This window comes from Patiria miniata, unplaced genomic scaffold, assembly GCF_015706575.1.
Source record: "Patiria miniata isolate m_02_andy unplaced genomic scaffold, ASM1570657v1 HiC_scaffold_1, whole genome shotgun sequence".
Classification (NCBI taxonomy): Eukaryota; Metazoa; Echinodermata; class Asteroidea; order Valvatida; family Asterinidae; genus Patiria; species Patiria miniata.
Window position 1 is genome coordinate 10,956,640 of NW_024037047.1, and position 26,204 is coordinate 10,982,843.

Consider the following 26,204-nt stretch of genomic DNA (forward strand, 5'->3'; position numbering starts at 1 on the left):
CAATCAACAACAATAATCAGCAACGCGAAAAAGCCATACCTCTAGCCCAACACCTTGTGTTTGTCCTCAAACTCTAGTGTATTTTTGTATTCGTTGACTATTCTTCAATGCAAAATTTGCAAATTCATTTCCAGAACTGATTGTCAAAATCAAAACCCACATGAACTTCATTTGTCAATACATGAATGCATAACCCACTAAAGATGTGCTTTTTTGCAATTACGTCATCATGACGTCATCATGGGTCACGTGACGTCACTTCAGAAAATAATAAATTTAATCTTTGAAATTCAATATAAAATCAACAGTGAGAGACCAGAACTTGATTTTGCGGGAATAGACATGATGATACATGATCTTCATTTCATCCCCTGCGCGTGAAATCATGTAACCCTTCCTTCCTGTCGAAACCGAAGTGCTTAATAATTTGAAGGTAATAAAAAATATGAACTTGCTTTCAACAATGTTAGTGTCTCAATGTGTTGACCTTTAAAAAAAAAATGATCAGTGACACCACGATTAGTTCGATCGCCCTCTAGCCGCAGGTTAAAAAATGTCCAAAATGCATTCTCAGTGGATGTCTGTGGCAAAATTTGCGGTAATCGCCTCAAAATGATGTATACATGATAACCTTAATGCAGACAAGACCTGTGCGCGAAAAAAAATTGATTACGTCATCAGACTGAAAGTTAGAAGGAAAAGACCTCTTTTCCTTTGAAAATTCCTGGAAAATTAACCCTGGGGGATTTAATCTCGATTTGTCGGTTAAATGGCAGTTTAGAAATAGGTCTAAAACTTCCCCATGTTTCGTGGCAATAAGTGAACTTTGAGATGTCCTGCAGCCCCCTTGAAATGTGAAGTTGACAATGGACGCCCTGACTAAGTTAAACATGGATTAAAACAGGCATTTGGAGTTGATTTGTGTGGAAAAGTTTGCGGTAGTCAATGGCCCAACACCGTGTGGTTGTTCCTACAACCTCTAGTTTTTATTAAATAGCATGTCCAGGAAAATCCCTAATTTGCATATTAACACACGTACTTGTGTACATACAGCAAGTGCAAGTTGACCTGTAAATACTTGTCCTTGTTAGCCCTATCCCTAATGTTATGTTTCAAATGTTTAAATACAGTATCTTGCTAGCTCTAGATAGTGGTGGAACTAGGGGGGTATCACTTGTGGAGGCGTGTGTCCCCAAGTGGATCCATATCCCCGGTGCCCCCATATCCCCCCCCCCCCTTCAGTGTGAACTGTTTGAGCTGGGTGTCACCATGTTGGTTGTTCAATGAATGTGATTAGAACTTGCCCATCTCATTTTGAAAGCCAAGTGTGCAATACTAGAGACAGTAGGGTTAAATTTCTGGTCGAGAAGGGGGGGGGGGCCCACATGGGTTGCCTTACATTTTTCAAGGGATATCGCACTTCAAAATAATATATGAGGCAATTGATAACATGTATGTGCCAAATGATATTTTTTTCAATTCAAGATTCAAAGGGGGGGGGGGGGGGGAGGGCCGATAGACATCTTGGTGCAAGGCACCTACATTGTACTTGTACTGGGAGACACGTGCCCCCCTCCCCACCCCCCCCCCCATCCCCTCCCTGCTACCCCCATAGTTACGCCACTATAGAGCTACATGTACATGTAGCAAGATGCTGCATAAACAATGGACACAACATATTAGGGTTTTAAAGGGCAGGCAGTGATTAATGTGCACAAGCAGTATGTACATTTAAAAAATATGCAAATTAGGTTTTTTCCCGGACATGCCATCTTTAAAAATTATAACTTCAAAACTTTAAGAGCGCCCATCCCAATTTTTTTTAAGATTGTTGCTGACATCATAAACTAACATTTTTTGAAAAAAAATTACGAAATCTGAAGCATATTGATTTTCGCAATTCAAGGTCAAAGGTCATTTCGTTACGCATTTTCTCTCATGCTACGATTTTGGTTTTATTTTATGAAATGGAGGCCATTCAAAGAGCTTTAATATGATGTACAACTTGGCTTTGTAGGTGCTAGATTTTGAGATAAAAGTATTTAAAGTTCGGAGGTCATGCTAATTAGTCAAAAGTTCGTGGACTGTATCTCAAAAACTAACGAACCAATTTACAAATAAATTCAGTTTAAGGGGTTTCTCATATACATGTAAGCCATTCAGCACACCAAATATCGTTTCAATCTGTGAAGGTCAGGTCCAAAATTGTGTTGAATTGACACGGAATGACCCATGTATGTTAATTTTCATCAATTTGTATTGTGCGTTAGGTAAGTGTTTCAAAACTTCTTTGGTTTTTATTGTCTGGTACATGTAAGTCAATAACGAAACATAACCAGGAGCATACAAGTTGAAGTATGGTACACTTTCTTTGAGGCAAATATTGTGATTGACATGAACATACTGTATATGTATACGCAGTTCTCTCAAGATTTGATTTCAACATAAGATTTTGCAACAACCTCACCTTAATGATCCTTTGGAGCCACCTACTTTTCGACTGCATGTTCTGTCATTACAGGAATCAATAAGCCGCTTTAGGATGAACAGACACTCTCTGAAGGTAGAGATGAAAGGATGATGACTCAGTATGCACAGTGATGTCAGGGAATTATTGCGAACTTTCTTGGCCTGCTTGAGTTTTCTACGAGTTCTTGGTGACCTTTTCCTTTGTCCTTCATCTGAGGGCACACTTAGAGTTCCATTTCTGTTGGAATTCTCTCTGTCGTTATGCAAAGCCTTTTCATTCTGATGTTCCATCTTTCTATCAGAGGATTTAAAGGGCCGATAGAAGTTGACACAAATACCATATCTTGCTCTTCCGCTGTCTTTATCAGTCAAAGTAAAAACAAAGGATGTGTTTTCTCTGAGGCTCAATTTCTTCTGTCCAACTGTGAGGCAACCTTCTGGCTGACAAAAGAACACAACATCTTGAGGTAACGGAAAATCTGGGTGGTCATCTTGAGGGTAACGACGTAGCATTTCTGGTGTTTGTGCAACATTATTGTTGCTATATGGATGGCGACTTCCCACAATTAATATATAATCCAGTAGACGGGGAGAAAAGTATTTTTTGCCAGCTTGAAATCCTTCCATGTTTGCATGCAGTGTACTGATCAATATTCCAAATTCCTAGTCACACTCAGTCTTGTCCTGAAAACTCCAGCAGCATCATTGGTGATTTGCGAGTGAATAGTCCCACCATCCTGGTGTGTTACACATAACTGTCAGCTATGAATAAAGAAAATGAAAGAAAGACCTAAGAATAAATTCTGACTTTACAATGAAATAGTATTCATAAATACCTAAGACAGTTTACCCATTCCCATTGGTCGAGAGCCCGTCACGTGGCCGGTCTTTTAAAACAGATGATTAAGACATGGCTGGCTTGGTCTTAAACACTTTTCCAGTGTCACATGAAATTTGACTCCTTTGAAATCCCATGCATTTTACCATCTTATTGGTTGAATGTTCACAATCCTCACGTAGGCATGCGCAATACTACCAGTGAGTCAGTATTGCATAGTCCTAAATTCACAACGCACTCACCACTGCTGCATCTGCGCGTCATCCCGCAGTATGCACGCCAATCTCCATAAAAGGAGTTGTTTACGTCTTATCTCGCAAGCTGGACACTCCATTATATAGCTAGAGGAGTGTTTTGAAAAACAGAAAGTAAAATTGTTGAACAAAATCGTTGTTTTGAGTTTTGGACCAAAAGGTTTTGATTTGTTACCGAAAAGGTACTATGAATGGGAATAAATACGTGCTTGGTCGGTATTAAACACTATGTTAAAGACTGGTTGGAGTCTGGAATGCTGATAACATGTAATAACCCTCGGCTTCGCCTCGGGTAATTATCAGCATTCCAGACTCCAACCAGTCAACATAGTGTTTAACACCTCCCAAAAACACATTTATTCCCTTATTTAGACCCCGTTCCCACTTGATCCAGCAATTGGGGGATCTGATCCACCTTTTGCCAAATTGCCGGATCAGATCCCCTAATTGGTGGATCAGATCCGGCAATTGTGTGTAGTGGGAACGCTAACCGTTATAAGGTGGATCAGGATCAGATCCACCTTTCTTGATCCACCTCTGGAGCAGGATACAGATCCCCCAATTGGTGGATCAGATCCTGCAATTGGCGGATCACGATCAGATGGGAACGCAAAAGGTGGATCTGATCCGGCAATTTGACCTGTCATCATCCGCCCAGTGCATGAGTGGCATGAAAATGTTGCGGTCTTATGAACGAAGAAACACGTTTTCAGGCGTGTAGATCGTGTGAAATTTCCAACGTACACCACATGCACAATAAACAACTGCTGAACTACGGGCTAGCACCGCGCATGCACGATGTGTGCAGCGCACGTGGTATATCCTAAAACTAGGCCTTTTCAGTTTTCGTTGCGTATTCGTCCATTTATAAACCTTTTTCATTCGTGAAATTTTACTTATTTTTAATCCATAATTAACTCTGAGTCCGCACTCACCAAACCACGTCACTTTGGCACAGAATCATAGAAAAGCTTACGCGTATGCGATGAGAATAGTGCCGATAATGCGGTACGTACAGAGGTGACAAATCTGTAGTATACAAATATTGAATGCTTTGAGTGGTGTAGTAAAACTAGCCTCCCGAGGTAATCCATGGACATTCTATTTTCCCGAGGCGAAGCCGAGGGAAAATAGAATGCTCCATGGATCACCGAGGGAGGTTAGTTTTACTTCACCACGAGATAAAGCATTCAATATTTTTTTTATAACACTTCACCCACAGATTCTGCTTGGTTTTAATATTCTAAATTATTTAAATCTGAACACAGTTGAAATAAACTTCCATTTTAATACAAAATTGGTGGAAAATGTATTTCTCTCTTCCAAACTACCCCTTCGCGAAATGTTTGAACCCAACTCTGTGACGCGCTCTCTTTGGAACAAAACGTGCTACGCGCATAGTACTTTGGTTGCTACGGGTATAGTACTTTTGGCCGTGCACAGAAAGATAGCAAAAATAGAAAGTATCATGTGACTCACTCTCGGCCAATCAAGACACAGAATTTGTGGGTGAGGTGTTATAATATTGATTATAGAAAATTGGAAAATGATGTCGTAGTACATCATGTGCCCATGTTTAAACAATGAGAAGCTTCAGAACCAGGGAATCCCTTATCGATGCATTGGTTTCTGTCGACGTCACGCAATGAGCAACGCTGTACGATTTCACCAGTTAATTTATGCACGCACGGACCCTTTACGGATCCGTGATTTATGTCGGTGAATTCACGTAATTTTTGTCGGTGAATTCTGATAGCGCTGTTTGAAAACTGACTCATCCTAGCATGCAACACTGGCAGTCCCACAGAGCGCGCGTAATTCAGAACTCAGTGACCTTTTGGACTCGACATTTCCGTACGAAAAGGTGGATCAAGCATAAGTGGGAACGCGACTTGTGGTTTCGTTGCGGTAAGATTAACGATCACACCAAAATGCCGGATCTTGATCCACCTTTTCCCAATTCAAGTGGGAATGCCGTGTTATTAATCTACCTACTGTTAAGGGGAACCTTAATCCACAAGTTAAATGTACAATGCAAACATCTTTCTCCTGTCCTAATTGCCTAGGGAAACTGTAATAAATATTGGTTATTGTAACTGTGTCTCCATGCATTCACTCCCAAGTGAATGACTAGTACTACTTGTTTACATTGCAACTGATGCTCATGCATGTCATGCAGCACATTAGTGCATTGTGTGTGTGTATATACGAACAATGTATACATATATCACAGAACAGCGCTTATATTGCAAATTTGCAGTGGTTGGATTTCTGTGTTGGTTATCATGGATATTTCTTAATGAAGTATCTAAGTCAAGAGACCATGCATGGACAATCAAGCCATTCATAAATTTCAGTTTTATTTCTACAACTTTTTGTACCAAGAGCCGTACATGTACATGTATGTATGTATAGTCGTATCTATTTTTTAAATTTTATCTTCCAGCACCCGATTTCATAAAGCTCATCGCAACTTGCCTGCAACACGTCATATCCCTATACGATGCAACTTGCCTGCAACACGTCATATCCCTATACGATGCATGCCTGCAACACGCATATCCCTATACGATGCATCGCAGCTGCGACACGTCCTGCAACTCATTTCACAAAACATGTCATAAGTGCGACCACTGATCTCTATATAAAGACTGGATAGCGGATAAGCATACAACATTCACACAGTAGACTTTGCATATTGACCAATTCGCCCCCGGTCTCACGAAGATGGCCGCGTATATACGAACGTTCTACGCGTAAATACGCGCGCGTTGTATCAACAGTTGACGCGCATTTTGGTCACGTACACATATTATGATGTTCTAAAAAGGACACATTTCCGTAGTGATTATTATTTCAAAAACGCCGAAAAAGTGATTTGCGGCATTATATTTAGTAACATTATAAAAGTAACCACGACGTTAGAAAAATTGTAGTAAACCTTGGTCAGTTGGTCAGTGGTGGTGGCCAAAATATAAGTCAAGTGAACTGCGACGTTGCAAAAGAAATCATGCTGTCTATAAAAACGACAACTTGTCCTTTGTAGATCACCAGCCGGTCTCACCAATATGGCGTCAAATTCGTACATTGTGCGGCTCTGTATTAGCTATCCAGTCTTTATATAGAGATCAGTGAGTGCGACGCATCATATAGCACAACACTGTATTTATTCAGCGTACAGAAAATAGTTGTCTGTTATTCAACAAATTGGATCTCCTCTCAAAAAGTTTTTAAAACGTAAAACAAAAATTGTGGACGCGCGATGCAGTTTTTAAAGATATAGTCCATCATTTTTAATTTGTGCATTTTGTTCGTTTGAAGCAACAAAAGTGTTCAAAATCTGATGAAGGATACTGAACAACTAACCTGATGAAGTTTCAGCTCAGCTTCAGCTGTATATTCCGAGAAAAACAGCATTCTAGGATCTCAATTTCAAATCAAAAGTTGCTGAATCATGTTTTGAATTGCAGCTATACGCGATGTCGCGCACTGATCCGACGAATTATAGCAACCGCGCTCGCCTGTGCGTCGTGCCAATGCTTGCGCGCACTGCGCCGAATAACAAAACGAACTACTAATGTAAATTTTCCTACGGTGCGTCTTAAGACGCACTGTTGGAAAGGCCTTCTTTCGTTGATTACTTCAAAATGATAGCTTGCCAAAAAGATTAATTTCACAGGGAGTTTAGTCCACTTACTATCTTTCAACCAAGTACGTTTTTCAACAATAATACGCCAGTTACTTTTTCGGATGGCTGCAAATGATGGACTATAGCTTTAAGGAAAACAAGCTCGCGGTGGACGGTATTAATACTTTCAAATTCCCACTGCAATATTCAAGGCAACTTCATAATTACTTCAATGCATTGTCCATTTACAACTTTACACACATTGTCTCAGTATTATAGTCTCGTTTATGTAATTTTTATGGCATAAAATTGGCTAAGAAAAGAGCGCATCTTATTTTGCGATGACCACTAGGCACGTCGTAACTTGCGACGTGTTTTAAGCCGTTGTCAAGGAACTTGGGGACGTCCCATTGGTCCCACATCCCATTGGTATGACGTCCCATTGGTCCAAAGTCCCATTGGTCCGACGGTTAGGGTTAGGGTCAGGGTCAGTCAACCTGAACCAGTGGAACTCGGACCAATGGGACGTTTGACTATAATTGTTTTTTGTTTAAACGTTTAAACATGTAAACGTCACATCCTTCATCCAGACACCCCTTCTTTGGTTGTGCAGCAACTCCAGCTGACATGTTCATCAGGAATTCGACTTGTAATGTGTCGAATTCCTGATGAACATGTCAGCTGGAGTTACATATGTACGCAAGCAATTTTAAAGTATTTTCTATTGGAAATTTTTCTCAGTTCCAGATGCATGTCTTTTGATAACATTAATGCGCCTATCAAACATTTCATAGGCGCATTAATATTTCCATGATAGTATGTATATAGTACTAGGCCTACTAGTACTAGTCATGCTAGTAGTAGTACTAGCTAGTAAAGCATGTAAATTATTGTCAAGTACCAAGCACACAAGTATCCAAACCAGATATGAGATGATAGTGGATATATTGCCGGAGGTAATGCCGGCAAGCTAACGTTTACAAAAGGTTTGCTGGCGGCAACCCATATCAACAGAGGGCGCTGTACTCTCTAAGATCGGGCTGAATTATACAGTCGACTCTCGTTAGTACAAACTCTGTTAATACAAAATTCTGGTTAATAACAAACATAAAGCCATGGTTCCGACTGTGCATTTATGTGCACAATGAATGGGACTGATGTTCCTCTTAATACAAAATTCTGATATAAACAAACAATTTGTCTAGGTCTGATATAAACAAACAATTTGTCTAGGTCCGAACGAGTTATAACGAGACTCGACTGTATTAAATTACCACCAACAGTTGTGTAGCACCCTTGGTCTAGTGGATAAGCAACAGATCTGATGAGCGGGAAGACCCGGGTTTGATCCCGATCCCCGCTGGCGACATTTCTAAGGTTTTTTTTCCCCCATCCCCCCAAAATAAGAATATTGTTCTTTTATTATTTTAACATAACATGTCTCAAACATTTTATTGGAGAGTAGGGCCTATTACATTTTCTTTTTCAGATTTGTGGCTCTGGAGGATTTTTTTAAAGGGAAATAAAGTCTGAAATTGTAAAATGGTCTGATTCCCATCTTGTGAATACGAAGTTACAACGATAATGTTGGCATGGAGCCAGACTAAAATTTGTCACCAGAAAATTTTTTAAGCACAAAAAAACAGTAACTGCGCATGTTCAGTGCCAGCCTCGACTCCATGGGCGCGTGCTTGTTCCTTACACTAACCCCTGGCTGTGATGATGACGTAAATGACGCTGAATGGCTATTCACAGCGTACTGCGCGGGCATTTCGAAGATTGCACACTGGGCGCGCCCATAATGCGCTCGCGCTTGCATGCTTAGCTTTGCACGTAACGTCACGTACGAAAAAAAAAATTATGATTCAAATGTTGCGATGCCTGTACGATATGGATTATGTCAGCCGCGTTTTTCGCTTAGAAAACCCTGTATCTGTGGTTGTAAAGGCACGAAAGGGGTACATACATTTAATACAAATCTTTGCTAATTAACACAATGTCCAAACGTTGTGTTTGAAAGGATTGATTCTTCAAAATCACAACCTTTAACATTTTAAAGATGGCATCGGCACGTAAAACGGATAAACTGCAGCCCTAATTAAAATGTGCCGTATTTTGGCACATTTAAATTACACAATTCCAGGGGTTACGATCGCGCAAGGCATGATGGGAAACAACATGGCGCTGCAAGATCGTACCCACAGGGCACGAGGTTGGTTCAGTGCATATCCGGCAAGCTAACGCCTAGTACTAAAGGTTTGCCGTCTCCGGCAAAATATCCACTGCCATATGAGATAGCATTAAAATTATCGCCATATCGGTTTTTCAGTTCCACGTAATAAGACCATGGATGGAAGTAGCTTCCTCCGTGATTAACGTTAGACTGATACTGATACAACGGTAATCCTTACTTTTAGGACCCCATTCATATATAAGGTTAAAAGACTCACCAAAACAGCTGACTAAATGATAATCAAAAGTGACAATCTGATATTTCTTGGCACACTTGAACATTTGGCAATGACACCTCTTGAATATCAGCAGGTTTAATTTTGTAGAAAGAGGGCAGGGCTCCGGGCTTTGATTTAAGAGGGGTTAAAGACGATGATGACAAACAGAAAATATATTAAAAAAGCAAGATGGCGAACTGCAAAATAAGGTAGAAAAGTCACATTTTCTTTGAAAGTGCTTTCAAAATTACAACTAACAAAAGTAACATGAATCATATGAGTTTATCTGAGAAAAAAAAGACTGCTTTAGCCTGCAAAAGTCACTTTGGTACCGGACAGTCATCTGCAAAAGTCAGTTTTGAACAGAACTCATAAAAATAGAGGTGTCCTAAAGATAAGGATTACCATACAACGACGTTTAGCTGTCATCACGGATGCTGTCAAATAACACATTCGGTAATCCTTACTTTTAGGACCCCGTTCCTATATAGGAAGGGAAAGACTCACCAAAACAGTTGACTAAATGACACTCAAAATTGACATTCTGATACTTCTTGGCACATCTGAACAATTGCAATGACACCTTCTTGACTTCTAAAGACTGCTTTAGCCTGCAAAAGTCACTTTGGTACTGGACAGACATCTGCAAAAGTCAGTTTTGAACAGAACTCGTAAAAAATAGAGGTGTCCTAAAAGTAAGGATTACCACACATTCCATGTCATTTTTCATTGTCATTCATTGTCAGTAGGCCGGACATTATCCATGTGATCACCGACACTTTTCAGCTAGTCGTATACATTTCGACACGTCCGGAAAAGGAGAAATCTCCGTAGTTGATACAATAATATACCATGAAATATGTAACAACTTACATGAACAAATTTGCAGTTCGTTCTTAACATGTAACAGTCCTCGAGTACATACCTCCATCACTCGTTTGCTCAATATGTCTGCCATTTTCATCGAGAGAGCTAGTTAGCCCTAGGCGCTTCATTCACTAGCACTGCGCATGTTCTCAACACCTACGCGCTTGTACGTGCGTCATAGATTTATGCAGGGGCGCGCGAGAGGTATACGTACGTACATGTACGTACGTACATGCACAGCAAGCTGCTGCTGCCGCCGGCTGCCTGGCCGGCGATCGCGAATGATAATGAGGATGAATCGATCAGCCGAATCTTATCTTCATAATTCGTGATTATGCGGGTACATTACTGTTTTGCGCCTAGTGATAGAGTAGGCCTAAAAACCAAACGGTGTTTCCATCCTCGGCATTTGCATTTGCTCCGTGATTATGAAATTAGCGGTGCCGGTGTATCCAAGCCGGGCCCGCCCACTTTGCTGCCTCAATGTCAAACCTCAATTATTATTGGCGTCAAGTGAGCAATTAATTTTTCTCGGCTCTCTTGCAATTCAATTATCCGAGATGAGCAGAGATTTTAAGTCAGCAAATTAAAAACTCACTGTTGTGCAAATCATGCAAGAGCTCCCTGTATGATTGCTATAAGTGTAACTGGAAAGCTGAGCTGCTTTCCGTTTTCTGGGTGGGGGGTTTGGCAAGTTGTTTTGTGAGGTTATAAACGCACCCACATTCAACAGCAAAACAAATCATTCATTTACCACGGAACCATGGAGCTATAAAACACATCTTCATGATTAAACATAGCCTGGTTTAACTGGTGTGCACATGTACGGCACGCGCGGATCCAGATGGGGGCACTCCCGGCCCGTGCCCCCCCCCCCCCCACCCACCCCTTTTCGCAACGTTTGGGGGTTTTTGGTGGTTTTTTTACGAGTCGTCTTAGGGCGGGCGGGCATTACATACACCCCTTTGATAACATGGCTATCTTTTTCGTTTTTGAGGAGTCATTATGGCGGGCGGACGGGCGGTCATCAAATCAATCGCTTTGAACATAACTATCATACATAATTATCAACAAAATATACAATGTATAAGTTTTGAAGGTCGCCTGTCAATCATTGTCTCAAAATTTCTTTCAAAGCAAGAATATTTTTTTAAGACACTTTTCTATTTCCCGGCTTGAATAGGGGGGCACATTTAATACAGCACTTGCATTTAATGCTTCATGTCAAAATATATCCAAAATATATCCAAAATATCGTTAAAGTTTGCACTCTAAGTTAATTCTTTTGTAGATTCCAGGGGAAATTTTATACGAATTATGCTCGGTTTTTCTTATTTTTAAATGAATATGATCAGGATTAACAACATCCCTCAAATAATAGCGTCTAAATAAATTCCAAAATATATTCTAGAGAAAACATTTTCACAAAATAATGTAGGCCATGAGTTTTATTTTTTAAATACACGAAGAATTAATCGTCATCCCGTTTATATTGTCCCGGCCTCAGATAGAGAGAGACATCAAATAAATAGGGGTTATTTTAATACGATTTAGTATGTCTTGTTCTCTCGATTTATTTTTAAAGTAAAACTATTTCAAACACCCTAGCCCATTAAGTTCTGAACTCTCAGTTAATTCTTTTGTAGATTCCAGGGGAAATTTTAATACGAATTATGCTTAGTTTTTCCTAATTTTAAAAGGAATACGAATAAGATTATCAACAGCCCTTTGACTTCAAACTTAATTTCAAAATGTATTCCGAAATAATTATATTTTAGAGTAACATTTACAAAAATAATGTAGGCCATGCAGTTTTATTTTTTAAATAAGCGAAGAATAAAATCGTACTACGAAAAAAAGACAGCCTTTCCAGAGAATGATTGATAGCCGCTTTGTTCAAATTGATACAATGCCACTCTTGTTCGTTACAAAGCATATATATTTGGGTTCAGCTGTAGGCCACCGAACTTTAAGGCCTTTGAGAACTTGCCGCCAGTAATTGGAAGATTCTTAGATGATAAACAGTGATGATAGTATCTCAGCCAATGAAATGAGGCGGTTCCCGGCAAATAAGTTTGCCATTGGTTGCTTTCATCACGGACCGTCTGCTTTCATGAATATGACTTCCTTCCACGCGCAACTGGAGTGATTAGCTATCTGAGCCACAGGTGCATGGCTGCATGCCCATCACATTCAAACCTGGTTGCTTAGAAATACTGTTGCTAGGAGGCTCCCCTGTGATGCCTGGGACTGCCGGTTGCGTAGCCAGAAATCTTGTATGTGACTATTTTGAAACCTTGTATGTGAAAGCGGCAGCTCAGGAATGCTGCCGCTTTCGGGAAATTTGTGCAGGCAAAGTTTTTTCATACTTTGGAAACTGGAATTTTGATGCAGTTTGCATTGCCGTTAAATAAAAGGTTGTTTTTTTGGTTTTCTTTTTAGAAAATCGGAGCCCCCCCCCCCCCCAAATACAAATAAACGATTTTCCTCAGGCCTTGACATTTCTTGAAGTGATTCGACAACACTTGCAGAATGCAGACGACTCATTTCGTCTTAAATTATTTAGCCTGCAGACTTCAAAAGAACATTGGAAAAAATGGTGGTTAAAGTGTATACAAGTGTATATACAAAGTAAGTATATATACATGTATGTGTGACCGCAGTTACCACACATTATACTGGGACACAGGCGGCAGTCTTTTTGAAGTCTTGACTGAACGTTTAAACACTACGGAAAATTTTGCTAATATCATCAAATTTTTTATGACAATCGAGATGGTTTTGAAATCGGTAAGTTTTATTTCTTCTTTTTGTTTGTAAAGACTATTCGTAATGTAATACTCAGCAGGCTTATAAGTTATACAACATTTTTCAAAGGAATTGGGACAGAGACATTTTCTGGGCCGGTTGAGTGCTCAGCTGCCGTGGGGTGGGGGGTGGGGGTAGGAGCTGCTTGGGGCAGGCTGTCCCCTAATGAAATTCAATTTATTTTATTTTATTTGTTTGCAAGGCAAATTTCTGGGTAGAAATGTATGTTTTAATAGTAAACATGACTTTTTTTGGCTCGCTCGCAAAATAACACATGTTCATTTTTTTTCCACCCGGGGGCTGTCATCAGCACCTTCTAATTTTGGGGTTCATTTTCAACTATAAACATCAACAGTAACTTTAAATTCTATATTTGATAGAAAAAAATAGTGTTATTAAAAATAAAAAATAAACATTGTGAATTTTGCTCTTAATGGCTTAAAATACTCATGATGTAGGAGATAACATCTAAAATCGTAGAGCTTCCAGTGCCCTCAACCCCGCCCGCAAGGGATTTCGCGCTTCAGTCTCGTTATGTGTGCAACGCGCACAAAGTTTTTGTGCCCCCCCCCCCTTTCTTAAATCCTGGATCCGCCCCTGTACGGTGTATATGTAGCATGCAAAGCAGGATCAAGGTAATTTTTCTGACAGTATCCCCCGGCCCCTGAAACAGAAGCCTGTATGGAGGCCAGCATGGAGGATGAAAAGTGGACATTCTGCTAACTCTTGCTGGAGGTACGGTGCAGAAAATCGGACCGGACGTTATATGGAGAAAAGCAGGTGGCCACTTTTGCAATTGTGCCCCGAGAAAAGTTGAAATCAAGCAGCAGAAAAAAAATATTTTGTAAAGCCTGCCCTTTTCCATTCAAGTGCCCTTTTTTTCCCCGCAAGTTTTTACCCCCAACTCATGCAAGGGCGGTTCCGGGAAGGGGGGGGGGGGGACGGGGGCCCTGGCCCCCCAAACGGATCATTTTTTTTTAATGACGTCGCAATAAAGGCAGGCAATGCGTACACCACCATATTCTCCTTAAACAAAATGGTTAAAGTGGTCAGAAATTGCCTCAGATTGCACCGGACCACAGAGCATCTAAAATCCACAAAAAAATTCGGGGCCTTTCAGCGGGCCCCGAACCCCACGCCGTAATTTTTGGACCCACTTTTTGAGGGACCGTCAATTTTTTTGGCCCCCCCCCCCCAAAAAAATGCGTTCCTAGTCTTGGCCCAAGACGTCAGTGATCAAGAGCGATAGTAGCAGGCTCGTGAGAGACCGGAACCTGGAATTTGCGGGAATCGACATGGTAATACATGATCTTCATTTTATGTTGTGCGCGTAAAATCACGTGACCCTTCCTTCCGGTCAAAACCGGAAGTGCCTAATAATTTAAAAGTGGAAAAAGATATGAACTTGCTTTTAACGATTTAAGTGTCTGTCTGGATTAACCTTTCAAAAAAAGTAATGGGTGACGCCATGAAGTGTTGGAGCACCCTCTAGCGGCAGGTTAAAAAACGTCAAAAACGCATTTTCACTTGATGTTTGTGGCGAAGTTTGCGGTAATCGCTTCAGAATTAATGTACATGATGACCATAATGCAGACAACACCTGTGCTCGAACAAAAAAATTGATTACGTCATCAGACCGGAAGTTACAATAAAAAGACCTTTAAATCTTAAAAAATTGCTAGTAGAAAATATACCGTGATAGATATAATCAAGATTTGGCTGTATACAGCACAGTAAATATAGCTCAGGAGGTTTCTGGTAATGACGTCATTATGACGTCATCAAGTAGCGTATTACAAGCAATCAAAGATATCTAGATTTAATCTTTGAAAATCAATGTAAAATCAACCGCCACAGATTTGATTTTGTTCTTTATGGCAATCGATACAATATTGCAGGGTCTTCATTTTTGGTATTAAGTGCAAAATCACGTGACCCTTTCTTCCGGTCGAAACCGGAAGTGCCTTATTATTTGAAATTGGCAGATGCGAACTTGCTTTCAACGATGTGAGTGTCTGCCTAGGCAGTACTGTACAAACATATTACAGATGACGTCATCAAATGTTAGAGCGCCCTCTAGCGGCAGTTTAAAAAACGTCGAAAACGCATTATCACTTGATGTATGTGGCGAAATTTGCGGTAATCGCTTCAAACCTAACATACATGATGAACTTAATGCAGAAAAGACATGTGCGCGAAAAAAAATGGATGACGTCATCAGACCGGAAGTTATAAAGAAAAGACCTTTAAACCTTAAACAATTGCTAAAAAATCAACCGTGGGAGATAATTATAATCAAGATGTGGCTATATAAAGCAGAGTAAATATAGCTCTGGAGGTTTCTGGCGATGACGTCACAATGACGTCCGAAATCCGTACCAAGTTGAAAAAATAGTAGCCTCCACTCAAGCCTGGTTATAAAAACCATGCCCCATAGGAAAGCACACAAAGTACCCCAGATAGTTGTGTAAAAAAAAATATCGCAGGCCGGTTCATACTTTACTTCACGCGAAAGCATGCGCGAAGCGAAATTCATGTCGTCAACAATGGTGGACGCGCTTCGAATGTATTGTTGACGGCACGAATTTCGCTTCGCTTTCGCTCTTTCGCGTGAAGTATGAGCCGGGCTTTAACCTGCAATTCAAAACATGATTCAGCAACTTTTTATTTGAAATTGAGATCCTAGAATGCTGTTTTTCTCGGAATATACAGCTGAAGCCGAGCTGAAAGTTCATCAGGTTAGTTGTTTAGTATCCTTCATCAGATTTTGAACACTTTTGTTGCTTCAAACGAACAAAATGCACAAATTACAAATGATGGACTATATCTTTAAAATACAACGAAAAGACATTTCCATTGTATATACATGTATCATTGTAATGATAAAGGCATCTTTATTAAGCACATTCTTTATCTAAATTCTTGTACTTTTGGGCAACTGTGAGGAAAGAGTACTGTCACCATCAACTTTAATAACCTTCCCCCCTCCATTGAAGAGAACATTCAATCATGGAGCCCAGCTAAATTGCAAACAGATAATTGGAAACAACCTGAACCAAAGCACACACCCCAGACACCCGATGAGCGATACTTTATTTGGGGACCAAAGACACTGTGGGATTGGGAGAGTAGACTCCCCACAATTCGGTCCTAAATTCCTAAGAATAAAATACTTCACTACAATTGGGCCACATGTACATGTACATACATCCCTGCTACAATACTGTCACTGCTAAAGGGCCTGTCACACTGTCATCACGTTCTGGCACGGAGCTCGTACCGCGACCAAGAAACTTGACTAAAACAAGTGGGAACGCTGATGACGGTGGGGGACTCATTGATACTGGTGTCGGTGAGGACTTCAGAGGGACTCCAAGGACTTCGCTGAACGCCAACCTGCCACGTTCGTTTAGGACGTTAACGCGGTTAGGACTCTGCGAAATTCGCCAAAGTTGAAATGTGCTCAACTTTTACGAATTCGCAGCGCGAATACTTGACACGACGTCACAAATTCGCTTTCGCTTTAGGCCCTGTCACACTGTCTGGATCTTATATGCGCTCTCACTGCGTCCTTGAAAAATAGCTGGGGCGCAACAACAACTACTAGATCGCAACGACAACTACATAGGTCGCCAGATGGGCGCCAGAGAGTCTTAATGGTCTCCGATGAGCGCAAAGGTCTTGGAACATGCTCAAAACAATCGAAACACCTCTGCGCTCTGGCCATGGCGCCGCAATGACGCAACTCGGGCGCTGTGCGAGCGTGAATCGTGCGACATTGAAGTGGCATTGAGGCAGCTTATAGGCGCAAGGCAGTCGATGTATATCTCTATGAGAAAGTAACTTGACTGCGATGAACTTGTATAATAATTTTTGAAACTATAGACTGTGTATTGACCGTCAGTTGTCGTGGTATTTATACAGCGCAAGTGACGTCACATGAGCGTATATTGGTCGAATAGAGAGCGCGACGCGAGCTACTAGGACGTATCAACAGCGAGCAGAGCGTAGTGTGGGCGCAGTGACAGCGGAGCGCTTGATGCGACCACTGATCTCTATATAAAGACTGGATAGCTAATACAGAGCCGCACAATGTACGAATTTGACGCCATATTGCAAAGTCTACTGTGTGAATGTTGTATGCATATCCGCTATCCAGTCTTTATATAGAGATCAGTGGATGCATCCTTAAAACGTTCGTGTGACGTCAGCAACCAGAAGCGCGGCGTCTCGGGCCAAAACGGGCGATAGTCATCATGGGCGTTTTCGAATCCCTGTTCTTGACAACACTCGGGTTAACCCGACACGAGAACAGCGGTCTCGAACGTGACGAACAGACCCGAGAGGGCGTTCGCGGATCAATTTTTTCACTCCCCGGTTGATGGAGGGTTCGGCGAGGTGCAGCTTGAACAAAATGGCGGACTGTGCAGATTCGTAAATTGTTTTGTGTGTTTTTTTTTGCTAATACCCTAATAATTGGAATAAGAATACCATTATAGTGCAGGTCTGCGATTTCATCCCCGCATGTCCGGTTTTGCAACAGTCGTCCTCGTTCATTTGGAATAGGCCTAAGTACAAATTCAGACGATTGTCGGCCATTTTGCATTGCTTTATATCGATGCGACACGCACCCGCGCGTTCGTAACAACCAGCTCGAGAACACGTTCTCGTGTTACACGCGTGTTGTCAAGAACAGGGATTCGAAAACGCCCCATGAGTCTTCACATTTTGGTGGCATAGACCATTGATGGAGATCAATGGCATAGACGCAGGAGCAACCTCGTGCCCCGTGGGTACGATCTTGCAGCGCCATGTTGTTTCCCATCATGCCTTGCGCGATCGTAACCCCTGGAATTGTGTAATTTAAATATACCAAAATACGGTACATTTTAATTAGGGCTGCAGTTTATCTGTTTTACGTGCCGACGCCATCTTTAAAATTTTAAAAGTTGTGATTTTGAAGAATCAATCCTTTCAAACACAACGTTTGGACGTTGTGTTAATTAGCAAAGATTTGTATCAAAATAATAATGTACGTACCCCTTTCGTGCCTTTACAACCACAGATACAGGGTGTTTGTTTTAGCGAAAAACGCGGCTGACATAATCCATTATCGTACAGGCTTCGCGACTTATGAATCATAATTTTTTTTTTCGTACGTGATGTTACGTGCAAAGCTTAGCACGCGAGCGCGAGCGCGAGCGCATTATGGGCGCGCCCAGCGCATAGATAATAGAACTTAAAGTTCAATATCTATGGCCCGGCGTGCAATCTTCGAAATGCCCGCGCAGTACGCTGTGAATAGCCATTCAGTGTCATTTACGTCATCATCACAGCCAGGGGTTAGTGTAAGGAACGAGCACGCGCCCCTGGAGTCGAGGCTGACGCAGGAGACGCAGAGGAGACGCACATTCCTGATGCATGCACTTTCGTGGAGTTCTCACGACGTCACTCCCGTCTGCCTGCGCGTTTCCAGTACGTCACGGCCGTCAGTTCGCAAGGAGTTCGCGCAGAGTCTTTACCGCCAAGGCGCGGCGTTTTGTTTTGTGCATGTCCAATTCGAACGTGGCAGTTTGGCGTTCAGCGAAGTCCTTGGAGTCCCTCTGAAGTCCGCACCAAGTATCAATGAGTTCCCACGCCGTTATCTGCGTTACCACCGCGTTTTAGTCAATTTTCTTGGTCGCGGTACGAATTCTATGCCAGAACGTGACAGTGTGACAGGCCCTTAACACGCACACGTACCTAGACATGTCTACAAGAACACCTCTTCATACCCTCTATCCCTAAGCAAGAGAAGAGAAAACAAATGAAATGAAACAAAACCAACACCACCCACCCACCCACACAATGGCATTTACTTCATCAAGCTGAATCCTGAACAAGATAGAAAGACATACGTATATTTGAAGTTATTGCTACATGTACATGTAACAAGGATCAAACCATATACATGTACCGGTACATACATGCTGTTTATTATAACCGACATACAGATCCTTGTCATTTGATTGGTGGAACTCACATCACGTGACATTCGTTATTGCTCCCATTCACGCGTACACGCCGCGGCTCAAAAAGTACTATCCGCCCATGGGGAATGGGAAATATTACTATACCTCATACATATTCATGATCGAGAGCGGAACTCTCACTGGTCAATTCACCATCACGTGCCAGATGTTATTTTTGCTGTTTACCAAGCGTCCGCGCGATCGAGGATTCACGCACAGGGTAAATACGCATGCGTAGTAGACTGTACCCTAGTCTGGTTCCCAGACCAAAAGATTCTGACTATTCCTGATGAATCTTTGGCCAAGTTCGGGCAAGGACCATTAGTCGACTAGTGGTTGATTTGTGACGTACCTTACGCCTGCGCACTGGTAGCAACGTGCGAACGTCTCTAGTCAAACGCTGGTCAAAATGTCATCGCAAAACTTCTGGATCCTGGCTCTCTGCTAGCGTTATGAATGCGCGCGGCTATTGGTTACCAGCGAAGCAACCAACCCCAGTAGGCTGGTTCCAAATAGTCGACTAGCGTAGTCAACCATCGTCGACTAGACAGAGTTCGGGCAAACGTTAGTTAACCATTGGTCAACTATAGTCCTTGCGCGAACTTGGCCAAGGTCGTGACTGCAAGGTTTGAAACGGCTGATAAGACTGTTTCATTACTCTTTTATTCCAGTTTAGAGATGTTTTTTCCTCGTTGAAAAGCGTAATAATGTAGGAAATTCTGTAAAACTTATCTGTGTTGTAAATTTACAATTCCCGTCACTCGCTCAGACTCCGTTTCGAATCACAAACGATCGGATTGCATTATGCGACGCTGAACATTTTGTCCACATGGTCCGCAATGAAACAGAAATCACATCCGGTATGGAATATGCGCAATTCTATGGGAAGTTTTCGGATATGGCATTTGCGCACATTGTCTAACTGACTACGGTGGCCCACAACTGTCACGGCAAAGGCAAAAGCGCCGCGGCAAGCGCAAAAGCGCCGCGGCGAAAGCAAAAGCGCCACGGCGAAAGCAAAAGCGCCACGGGTTTGTTGGGAAGGGGCGTAATCGTACATGCCGCTACTACATTCAAAAATAAAATGGGAAGGAGAATGGCCGCCACCAGGAATTCTTATTAATCACAGAATTTAATTATTTGAGAAGTGATTTTATGGCTGAGAAAATAGCAAGGCCAAGGAAAACCGGTCAGTGCAAGCAACGTTCAGGAAATAAATCGTCGATGTTAATTTGTTGTAAGATAATTCCAAAATTATTCCAAGAGAGTTGCTGCCGTGAATCAGAGTTTATAAAGGAGTGGGACTCGCTATCAGCATCATCAGGGCCGTTCCTCATTTCGTGGGATGCAAAACAATTACGAGGACGGGAGGCTCTGTGAGCTGATGTATTTTTTTGAAGAGTTTTTTCCTTCCGACTAGCATGCAGAGAAGAGATCCGTTAATTTGAGACTTAGTTCACCCATGGGCGTCGCGAGGGGGGGGGGGGGGCAAGGGGGCGCTTCCCCCCCCGGAAAAGCAACAAACAAACAAAAAAACAAAAAAGGAAGAAAAAAAGGAAAGAAAAAGAGGCGCGAAGTCATAGTGGTGTAAATTTAATGAGTTGGGGGGGGGGAATGTCCCTGCCCCCGTCTAAAACTGAGAAATCGAGAATGTGTTCAGAAATACAAGAATTTTTGGGAAAAATTTGTTTTGCACCCCTCTAGAAAAAAATCCTGGCGACGCCCATGAGTTCACCGGTGTGAATACCAGTGAAGGCACACAATTGAGCTGCCCAGAGTTTGGATATAGAATAAAAAAGAAAGAAATTAACTTAGAACCTAGAACTCATTCGCCCACCCACCCCCGGCTCAAGAAACCAAGAAGCCGAACAAGACCTCATGATGCTTAGCGATAGCGATGATGAGTTGCCCTGTGGACAGTCTTCCACATCATCGCAGAATCAGCCTGCAGGGCAGAAAGAGGGCTTGTTTCCGGCATCAAGGGGCGGCGACGCAAATACTTCTGTATTCACTCGAAACAAACCAAACGGCTCTTTTCAGAGCCACCAAATTTTTATACAAGAGCTTAGAATTGTGCATCTGAACGGTAACACTTCTCATTTGTTTAGTGTCTCTAAGTTACCCCCCCCCTCTTTTTTAAAGTTAATTTCTTTCTTTCTTATTCTATATCCAAAGCCTTCGCCTGTGTTACGTTCCTTTTTATACATGAAATCCACAGCCTAACCTCCTCTGTCGCAAGCGTTGCAACTGTCTAATAGAACGATCCATTTTTCGATTTGTGAGTTCTCTTCAACTCAGTCGTGTTTATTGGGAAGGGGCTAATCATACATGCCGCCACTACATCTAAAATTAAATGGAAAGGAGTATGGCTGCCACCATGAATTCTTTTAATCACAGACTTTAATTCTTTGAGAAGCGATTTTATGGCTGAGAAAATAGCAAGGAAAACCGGTCAGTGCAAGCAACGTTCAGGGAAGCGTTTTGAAATTCCCGCTCTCTGGGAATTTCTAACCTAATGGGCCCGCGGGCGAGTTACGTGTTGACAAGCCTTATCCACCCACTACCGCAGCCCTGCAGGAGAGCCTTAATCGACTTCCTAGATGTGTATGATATACTGAGAAAAAAAAACTTAACTCGTACACTCTGGGCAGCTCACTTGTGTGCCTACACTGGTATACACACCGGTGAACTAAGGCTCAAATTAACGGAACTCTTCTCTGCATGCTAGGCAAGGAAAAAAAACAATATTAAAAAAATGCATCAGCTCACTGAGCCTCCCGTCCTCGTAATTGTTTGCATCCCACGAAATGTAAAAAAATGAGGAACGGCCCTGATGGTGCTGATAGCGAGTCCCACTTTCCCACTCCTTTATAAACTCTGATTCACGGCAGCAACTCTCTTGGAATAATCTTGGAATTATCCTACAACAAATTAATATCGACGAATTATTCCATGAACGTTGCTTGCACTGACCGGTTTTCCTTGCTATTTTCTCAGCCATAAAATCACTTCTCAAAGAACTAAAGTCTGTGATTAATAAGAATTCCTGGTGGCGGCCATCCTCCTTCCCATTTATTTTTTGATGTAGTAGCGGCATGTATGATTACGCCCCTTCCCAATAAACCCTTGGCGCTTTTGCTTTCGCCGTGCGTGGCGCTTTTGCGCTTGCCGTGGCGCTTTTGCTTTTGCCGTGGCGCTTTTGCGTTTGCCGAGGCGCTTTTGCTTTTGCCGTGGCGCTTTTGCGCTTGCCGCGGCGCTTTAATTTTGCGCTTGCCGCGGCGCTTTTGCTTTTGCCGTGACAGTTGTGGGCCACTGTATTTGTAATACGCGGTCTTGAACAGCTGCAGCAAGATGCTTTATACATAGGTCATAGGCCATTTCCTTCACAAGATTCTGTGAAGCTCATCAGAGTATCCCAGCGTCCTGTTTGCAGGGCGGGGAGTACGAGCGAAACAATGGATGTGCAAGTGCCCTTTTCAAAAAAAAATTTACCCCCCCCCCAATAAAAATGACCGTGCTACGTACGCCCCTGGCAAGGTGAAATCTGGACTTTTCCATTTCACGAGGCGAAGCCGAGTGAACTGGAAAAGTCCGGAGTTTACAGAGCGATAATATTCCTCCCATTTCACAATTTAAAGCCACTCAATATTTGTTTTATAAAACTGACATATAGATCCCTGTCATATGATATATTTGAACTTTTATTTCAATACAAAACTGGAGGAAAATGTATTTCTCTCTTCCAAACCACCCCTTTACGAAAATGTTTGAACACTACGCTGTAGCGCTGGCTCTTTGGAACAATACGCGCTACGCGCAACGCTGAACGCGCACACCAGCGCAGCATGCATTTCACGTATTTTTTTGCGTGCATTTAGTGGTCTGTTCGCGCATGCGCAATGGTTTCCTCCGCGTCGTCGGCATGCGATATGCAAAACAGCGGTAGTAGACGACGCACTGAACGATTGTCTGGTTTTCATGTCTTAAAATGTATCCTTCACGAACGTACTTAAAAAGATGATTCAAACCAACAATTATCAGTAGACAAAGTGAACAAAGATATAAATTGCAACAGTTTGGTAACGGCGCTAAAAAAAATTCAAATATATATATAAAAACAAAAAAAAATATGGACAAAAACCATACAAAATGAAACGGAAAACATCGTTCGCTTTTGAGTTTGGTTTACACATTCGGTAAATTTGCCGGGTTTACCTTAACCGTAGTACCATCGAAAAGGATGATAGATTATCTTCATTTCACAGGTGATTTGATGTAATAAGCAAACCTGTAGCTTATAGAAATCGTCATTTTTCGAGTAAACCCATTTTGAAAGCTTCGTGCACAAATAAACTGGTCAGTTGTAAATCGTTTCAGTTAAATGTATACATGTACATTTCCAACGCGTCGAAAGATTACAAACGGAGCGCGCGTGGCGTGGCTAGCCCAGCCATGTTTACGGGTCAGATCCAGGGTCCGTGTACAGTGTACATGTACGTGCAGAATGACGTTACATTCAACGAAAAAAACGTATAACGCGAACGTGAGACCTTACTTTTCTCATTGCAACGGCATCTTTACCATTTGTCAGTGAAGACAATTTTATACTACACGACACGGAAAAACAAAAACAAATGCATCAAATACTCTGTTTTTGTACGCTAAGGTTTGCAAAAGTGACTTTGATTGCCTTAAATTTCTGTCCACTTGGAAAGAAAAATGTATCAAAGTACTTCGAGCGTGGTACGTGTTGACCGATACTTCAGTGGGTCAAACTGCGACTGCAGGCATCCATGTTTGCTGATTATCTGTTAGTCTGGTGTAGTACAGGCAAACTACTTCATTTTTGGAGTGAACCTCAAACAAATTGCAACAGAATTTTTTTCACCACAGTGCATTTCTATAAGGTCCCTAAAAATGACATACTAAAAGTCTTTAAAAATCCAGGTGGTGGAAATATGCCTAATTTGCATAAAGCCTAATTTGCATAAATCCAAAATGGCCGCATATTTTAGGACTTTCGCACTGATTTGGTCATATTTCATATACTAGGTAGCTTTTTGAGGTATTTTAAACAACCATTTTAGTCACAATGTCACAGTTAAATTTTCCCTGATAATCCAAGTTCAGTCATGTACATAAATACATTTTACACCATGGTGCATTGCAATAAGTTACTTAAAAAGGAAAGAAATCCAAGTGGTGGAAATATGCCTAATTTGCATAAATACAAAATGGCCACTAATTACATAATTTTTGATTTGGCCATAACTCTCGACCTGCATTGCTTTTTGGGGTACTTTGAACAACAATTTGTCCTTTGACATTGATTTCATCATCATTCCAGTCCTGGGTACCTTTTGAGATCCTATGTTTCCTATAGGGTATAATATTTTTTGTTAGGTTTCTACCACTTGTCAAAGTTGGTACGGGGTTGGAAAATGTGATATCCCCGTGTCGCAGAGCGAACCCTTGCGCCGCTCTACTCAAACCAAAAGATCCAGGAATAACTCAAGAAAACAGAGGATTCAACACAGGATTTATCAATCACAAAAAATCAAATATATATATCGGGAAAGAAATAAACAAAAAACCGCAAAACTCAATCCGAAAATACGTGGGCGAGGGTTTTATACCCCTCCCTACGGTGGCCCACAACTGTCACGGCAAAAGCAAAAGCGCCACGGCAAGCGCAAAAGCGTCGCGGCAAGCGCAACAGCGCCGCGGCAAGCGCAACAGCGCCACGGCAAGCGCAAAAGCGCCACGGCAAAAGAAAAAGCGCCACGGCAAAAGAAAAAGCGCCGCAGCAAAAGAAAAAGCGCCACGGCAAAACAAAAAGCGCCACGGCAAAAGAAAAAGCGCCACGGCAAAACAAAAAGCGCCGCGGCAAGCGCAAAAGCGCCGCGGCAAGCGCAAAAGCGCCGCGGCAAGCGCAAAAGCGCCACGGCAAGCGCAAAAGCGCCACGGCGAAGGCAAAAGCGCCACGGCGAAGGCAAAAGTGCCACGGGTTTATTGGGAAGGGGCGTAATCATACATGCCGCTACTACATCAAAAAATAAAATGGGAAGGAGAATGGCCGCCACCAGGAATTCTTATTAAGCACAGAATTTAATTCTTTGAGAAGTGATTTTATGGCTGAGAAAATAGCAAGGCCAAGGAAAACCGGTCAGGAAATAAATCGTCGATATTAATTGTTGTAGGATAATTATTATTCCAAGAGAGTTGCTGCCGTGAATCAGAGTTTATCAAGGAGTGGGACTCGCTATCAGCACCATCAGGGCCGTTCCTCATTTCTTTACATTTCTTGGGATGCAAACAATTACGAGGACGGGAGGCTCTGTGAGCTGATGCATTTTTTTGAAGAGTTTTTTTCCTTCCGACTAGCATGCAGAGAAGAGTTCCGTTAATTTGAGACTTAGTTCACCCATGGGCGTCGCGAGGGGGGCAAGGGGGCGCTCCCCCCCCCCCTGGAATAGCACACAAAAAAGGAAGGGGGAAAAACTGAGAGAAAAAAAAGAAAAGAAAAAGAGGCTTGAAGTCATAGTGGTGTAAATTGAATGAGTTGGGGGGGGGGGGCAAAATGTCCCTGCCCCCGTCTAAAACTGAGAAATCGAGAATTTGTTCAGAAATACAAGAATTTTTTGGGAAAAATATGTTTTGCCCCCTTTAGAAAAATTCTGGCGACGCCCATGAGTTCACCGGTGTGTATACCAGTGTAGGCACACAATTGAGCTGCCCAGGGTTTGGAAAGAAAGAAATTAACTCAGAACCTATAACTCATTGGCCCACCCACCCCCGGCTCAAGAAACCAACAAGCCGAACAAGACCTCATGATGCTTAGCGATAGCGATGATGAGTTGCCCTGTGGACAGTCTTCCA

At 42.1% G+C, this 26,204-nt stretch overlaps 1 protein-coding gene across 4 annotated transcripts; it reads right to left on the reverse strand.

The window, feature by feature from the left end:
• Positions 1 to 2,439: 2,439 nt before the first annotated feature.
• On the reverse strand, positions 2,440 to 10,787 carry LOC119723052 (MAP kinase-activating death domain protein-like). 4 transcript variants are annotated; one of them, XM_038193543.1, is made up of 2 exons: positions 10,565 to 10,787; positions 2,440 to 3,231 (listed from the first exon to the last, which is right to left on the reverse strand). In XM_038193543.1, the coding sequence occupies exon 2, from the start codon at positions 3,094 to 3,096 to the stop codon at positions 2,464 to 2,466; it is 633 nt and encodes a 210-aa protein (XP_038049471.1). In that variant the 5' UTR covers positions 3,097 to 3,231; positions 10,565 to 10,787; the 3' UTR covers positions 2,440 to 2,463. The 4 variants fall into 4 exon arrangements, with proteins under 4 accessions (XP_038049471.1, XP_038049464.1, XP_038049492.1 ...); XM_038193536.1 differs by having other exon boundaries at positions 10,513 to 10,787; XM_038193564.1 differs by lacking the exon at positions 10,565 to 10,787 and adding an exon at positions 10,147 to 10,165.
• Between the last annotated feature and the right edge of the window lie 15,417 nt (positions 10,788 to 26,204).